Source organism: Monodon monoceros, unplaced genomic scaffold (genome assembly GCF_005190385.1).
Source record: "Monodon monoceros isolate NGI ecotype Baffin Bay Population unplaced genomic scaffold, NGI_Narwhal_1 Super_Scaffold_22, whole genome shotgun sequence".
In the NCBI taxonomy this organism is placed as follows: domain Eukaryota; kingdom Metazoa; phylum Chordata; class Mammalia; order Artiodactyla; family Monodontidae; genus Monodon; species Monodon monoceros.
This window is the reverse complement of record NW_021703779.1, coordinates 100,221,551-100,227,510: the sequence shown is the minus strand read 5'-3', so window position 1 is coordinate 100,227,510 and position 5,960 is coordinate 100,221,551. Positions and strand designations below refer to the sequence as shown.

At 54.2% G+C, this 5,960-nt stretch overlaps 1 protein-coding gene across 11 annotated transcripts in view; it reads left to right on the top strand.

The window, feature by feature from the left end:
- Positions 1-925: 925 nt before the first annotated feature.
- Positions 926-5,960, top strand: part of SEPTIN6 (septin 6) — a 65,566-nt gene continuing 60,531 nt past the window's right edge. For 3 of the 11 annotated variants that reach the window (XM_029241377.1, XM_029241378.1, XM_029241371.1), the window contains exon 1: positions 926-1,271. In XM_029241377.1, the coding sequence (XP_029097210.1) occupies positions 1,242-1,271 (30 nt within the window). In that variant the 5' untranslated portion in view covers positions 926-1,241. The remainder of the gene's footprint in view (positions 1,272-5,960) is intronic. The other 8 variants (XM_029241374.1, XM_029241373.1, XM_029241375.1 and 5 more) reach the window with 5 other exon arrangements.

Sequence of the window (5,960 nt, the reverse complement as noted above, 5' to 3'; positions counted from 1 at the left end):
TGCGGGGCGACAGGCCGGAGACGGGGAGAGGCGCCGAGGGCAAGGGAGGGGACCCGCCGTGGCGGTGGGCCGGGAGGAAAAGGAAAGCAGGCGGGCAGAGCCTCTGCCTTCGGAGGGTCTCCTGCACGCCGCGGCCGCCTAGTCTCCGGCTGACCCAAGGTTAAGGGGAAATCTGGGGGCGGGACAGAGTCACCGGAGGCAGCTCCGCGCTCCTCCCCAATATCCCCTTCAGGTGAGCTGGGAGCCTTCAGCCCCACGCCCCTCCTCTGAGACTCCCCGGCGGTCCAGGCACTACGAGGGAGTGAGTCGTCTGAGCCTCCGTTCACACGCTGAGCGTCTAGGGCTCGGTGGGGAGAGGAGGCGTGGGGTCCGTTTGTATGAAGTACCCAACGGTGGTGAGCTCGGAAATGACAGCCCACAGCACCCGCCGCGTGGAAACCCCAGGGCAGAAGGGGCGTCTCGTCTCAGGACCGCTGGCCTCGGACTCCGCAGGTCACAGCTCAGCTGCTGGGCCCGCAGTGCGGCTCCCCCCAACCGCCTCCTTTCTAAGCTCCACCGTGGGGTGGCAGGTGCCGCAACTCGCCCCCGCCCCAGCAGCACTCCCGGGCCGGGATGGGGGAGGTGGGGGGAGGTGTGGTGGAGCAGCGAGACTCCAGCGGCGGGCGCTCCCCTCCAAGCACCCAGAGATCTCGGTGAGGAGGAAGAGGGGGTACAGGGGGCGGGGATGAGGGAGAGGAGGACCGCAGGGCTCAGCCGCCGAGTTGTGCGCAGCGGGGGCGAAGGGCGGGGGCTCCCTTCCAGCCTCCGGGGTCTGGGGACTCAGGGATGTAAGGCCAGAGCAGGGGGGTGTGTGACAATTCAGCAGAGGTCGGGACGTACCACGGAGCCCAGTGGCGGGGGGGGGGGGGCAGAGGACGTGGTCACCGAGGGGAGCCCCCGCCCCCCTTCGCAAAGGCCTACAACTGAGGCTGCAGGGAGAGCCGGAACTAGGCTCGCGGGAGAGGGAAGCGGCGCGTTAAATCCGCCCCCTCCCCGCACCCCACTTCCGAGGGGGTGGGCGATAGAGGAGAGGTTGGAGCCGCGGTGAGGGGGCCCCTCCCTTGCACCTCCCCCCACCGGACTTGGTCGCGCCCGAAGTGTAACACTTTCTCTTTGTCGGAGGAGCTCAACGGTTTCCTGTAGCTCGTGCTGAAGCTCCCGTTGCGGAGGCGCCGGTGGCAGCCCTGGCGGAGGCAGGAGCGATGGCAGCGACCGATATAGCTCGCCAGGCGGTGAGTGCAGGGTGTGGGTGCCAGCCCCGGGGCCGGGGGCCTCGGAAGGGCCGAGGGGACCTGGCCAGCGCCACCTCCACCGCGAGGAGGGCAGTGGGCAGCGTCCAGGAGCCAAGGCGCGGGGTCAGCGACTCAGTCCCCTAGCCTCCCGTCCCCCAGAACCGTGGTGGCTGGCGTGCGGGTGGGGGGCCTGGTCCGGGTTGCGGGCCAGCGACTGAACTTGCATTGCCCAAGAGCTGCAGTCGGCGCCGCCGCCTCCCTGGCTGCAGCTGCGGCCCCGCCGCTGGGGCGTTGCCGAATGAATGGCCGCACTTGTCGCCAAGCCCTCCGGGTCCCGGCACCCTGGCCTCGCTCCCTCCGGCTGCCGGGCCGCGCCCCTGCGCCCCGCAGCCCGCCGGGACCCGGGCCTCCTCAGCCAGAGGGGCTCGGGGCTGGGCTGAGCCTGGGGCAGGAGGCGGCGAGTGGTGAGGGGGGCGGGGAGGTGACTGGCTGGGGTAGGGTTTCTCCATATGCATTACATATGTGACTGCGTCTGTGTGTGTATCACTGTGTGTGTATGAGTGCACGCGCGCGCGCTCCTGCCTCCCCGGGCGGGCGGCGGTGCCCGGCTTGTCTGTGACCCTAGATGAGTCCGCCAGTTTCTTGGAGTGTGCTCGCCTCTCTGGTGCTTGTCCCTGTGTCCGGACGCTTCTCTCGCCGTCTGCTTGTGCTGTGTGCCTCTGGGTCCCATTTGTGCGTTTTGTGGGGTGCAGTCCGCTGGCCTGTAGGTGGTTGGCTGCGTACTTTGGCGTGCTTCTGAGCACCTGACCAGGGTTTTGCGGGCCTCTGGGCAGGGGGATCTGTCTTCGGTGCGTGTCCAGTGTAACTGGCTTGTGTGCCAAAACCTGTGGAGCTGGCTTCTTGTTATGGGGACTAAGGAAAATCAGTGCGACGCTTGCAAAAGCGGTGCCCTCTCTCTCTTTTTGTTGGCAGCCGACTCTGGAAAAAAAAAATCTTCATTTAACGAACTGAAGTTTTCCAGACTGGGATGTGCAGAGAAATTATACTGAAGTGACCCGAGGCTCCATGTTTGTTTTTTTAGACCAGAAGTTTCGTTGCCAAGGGAGGGGATGATTCCATTTGAGGGAACAACCTAGCCTTTCTATTCATCCATGGGTATCTGGGATTTTAAGAAGCCCACAATTACCAGCACCCTGAGGTGAGGAAGGAGAGTGAAGTAGAGGAAGGTCAGATCCCATGACACTACACACACACACACACACCCCCTAAACCTTGTGGCTTACTTATTTAAGGAAATACTCCATGCAATGCAATTTCAGTGCAAAAAATATACATAGCCTCTAGGTATTTGGTGTAATTGAAACTGATTTGTTTTCAAAATCTGAATCCAGAGTCTGATAGCATTTCCTCTCCAGGAAATGGATACATTTATTCCATCCTCTTGTTCTTGTTTGGAAGGGCAAGGTGATTTCTTTGGAACCTCCCCCAGCCCCCTGAAAGACCCCAGCATGGAGCTCCTTATGCAGTCATGATGTGGAAGGACCAGCAGAAGATGGGAGGCAGTGCTCTGTGATAATGGAATTTGAGAGAATTCTCTTCTCCCCAAGATTGGCACTGTAATATGTATTGCTTTAGTGTTTTGAGGGTTCCCAGAGTACCTTTCTGCTCCTCCATTATCTGCATTTTAGAGATGGCATGCCTTAAGTAGAGGACTTAGTCTCCTGGATTACACTTGCTCCATCCTTAGTGACCAAGAAGGACACTAGTGATTTTTCTTGTCAGCTAATTAATTTGCATCGACCTGCCCATACTCTCTCACCAGTCCCCCTAATCTGAATTAAGATTGCAGGGCCGATGTAGCAAAGGGGAACATTCCAGAAGGTTGTGTTTCACCTCCGGCAACCCAGAGATCCCCTTTGTTCTGCAAATGGAGGTGGGGGTGATTTAGGGCCACTTGGTTTGCTTTGCTTGTTTCCAGTTTGCTCTGGCGGGCCTTGCCCTACTGTATGATGAAGAACATAATTGTATGCCAGATTCTGAAGCTGAAAGAGCAGCCCGAGCACTTGAGACCTTGTTATCGTGATAAATGGGTTTCTGGGAAAACTGACGTCACTCTCCATGCCCCCCTCCCCCAGCCAGTGAAGCTCTCGTTTATGTGTCATTTGTCTCTCTGCCTGCCTTTGTGTCTGCAAGAAGTTGTAATTCACCAGGGGAAGATGGAATTAACTCGGGAGGCCTTTGGACGTCTGGCTGCTGACTGTTTCTTCCTGGGAACAAGTATCCAGGATCTGGGAAAAGAAGACTGGAGACTAAACCTAAGTGTGCCTGGCTTTAGGAGTTCTTTTTAATGAGCTCTGAGACATGGTGCCCTGCAAGTAGTGCTCTGGTGTGTGTGTGAGGGATGGGCTGTCCTTTCCAGAGTCAGTTGAGGGTCACTGGCTTGTAAGGTAACATCATTAGTGACAAAAACAGACCTTAGAGTTGCTGGATAGGATCCTTATTTGGGCATGCATGCAACTTGGAAGTTCAGCTTTTGTGTACATAATACAATCCCATCCCATCTGAATGAACACCACAAAGATTCTTTAGGACAAAACTGTTTCTTCATCATGTCCACAAGTGTTTATTTGATTAACTGCTAAGTGTCCAGCACTATGGCTGGCTCCAGTCAACTATACCAGAAAAAAGTAGTAGACATAGTTCCTGGCTTTTACGCTTATTGCAGTGTAGTTGGAGAGACAAATTGTGGACACGGTGAAATAGAGAACTATAGAAGATTCTTGGGATGTTTCCATCCCCAACCCCTGCCTGTGAGGTGGCTTGGGCTGCTGTTAATATATACTCTGAGAGGTTCCATGACTTGTCCAAGGTAACTTGGCAAGGCACGGTGCAGCCAGGTAATGGTCTTTCTCCCTAAAGAAAGAGCTTGCAGGGCCTAACGCTGCCCTAGCTGTGCTGGTCCCGGGACAGCTGTCCCAAGGCAACCGCCTACAGGTGGCTGCACTCCGGTCTTGCTATCAAATGACACTTAACCTTGATTCCCATTGAAGTGCCCTGCCTCAGCCATCTCCCCACCTCGCACTAAAAGTCATATGGTGCCCCAAGCAGGGAGAGGAAAACCCCAATATCCACCCATACCTCTACTGTGAATACAGCACTGAAGAAAATTTGCATGGCCCCAAATAGTAAAAATTCTTGAATCTAGGTCGTGGGTATATGAATGATCATTGTACTATTTTCCAACTTTTCTGTGTGTTTGAGACTTTTCAAAATTAAAAGTTGGAGGGAAATTACAATGTCCGCCCTCCTCCCCACAAATGCACATGGCCCCTGCCCTCAGGGAGTTTACAGTCTAGTAGTGGAGGCAGACACAAATAATTATAATTATCTTTGTGATGTGCTGCAGAGGAGTGCTACTGCCCGCTAGGATAATTCATTACAAGGGGACCTGATCCAGCAGTGGACAGGGGCGGTGGGTGACAGGAAAGGCTTGCTGAGGGCTTTAACTAGGAAAAGGGTAGGTGTGAAGATGGGTGAGATCTCACTTCTGCTCCCAGGCTGGGAACATTTCATTTGTTAATTCACGCACTTTTATTTTCATTCATTCCTTCAACATGTGTTTATTGGGCACTGACTCTGCCAGGCCCTGTGCCAGGTGCTGGGGATATAGTGGTGGCCACGGCACACACGACAGCCATCTCAGAGCTTCCCCGTGAGAGGCCAGTATAAGCCCCATTTCCTCTTCATATCCTAAAACCTGGAAATGTGAGTGTTCGCGGCATTCTTATTACAAAACTGCATTACAGCCGAGCGATTTGTCTGTATAGTATAATGAGATTTTGATCTGCAGTCATGTGCACAGCATTTACTTTGTAGAGTCTCTGCTGTAAATTTTCTATTAATTGCTGGCTTTGTTACCCAGTATGGCCCCTCCCTTTTTGTGCTGTAAGGGAGCGAACCCATTGCACTAGCCTGAGCAAAACTAATTAGAAAGATAAGTCCCCTGGATAAAGGTATTCCAGAACTAAAGAGGACTGATTTCTGGACTTGCATGGGTTTCTGGATTATCGGAGCCTTGGTTTTGTATTATCGTGCGCAATTGAGGAGCACTTTCAGTTGCATTTACGTTAAAACCACATTCCAGAAAGAAAGAGACAGAGAAAAGAAAAGAAAGAAAAAGAATACCGTAGATAAGTGTAACATGTCTCTTTCAACGATCTCAAAACGCTTCCATCTGTATGATTTCATTTTCCCCAGCAGCTTCCTGGATGAGTATTACTGTTCTTTTCATTTTATGGGTTCAGGAAGACCAAATGAGTTAGTCCAAAGTGTTACTGCTGGTCAGTGGATGAAGCAATGAAACACCTTCCAGATGACACAGATTCGTTTTTATATAAAAAAAACTCTGGCCTTTTCATCATGTTTCCAAGAAATAAAAATCCTGCCATGTCCCCTCTTCCCCCTCTTTTCACTGCGACCCCCCCACCCCCACCTCAGTATACTCATGGAGGTTGAGAAGAGTATACTTGGGTGCTTTGAAGACTCTGATGTTAAAAAATATTCTCAGCTTAAACCCCAGATAGCACAGTCATGGCTATGTGTGGGCTTTCTTCCTTCCTTCCTTCCCTCCCTCCCCTCCCCTCCCTCCCCTCCCTCCCCCCCCTCCCCCCCCCCCCCCCCCCCCCCCCC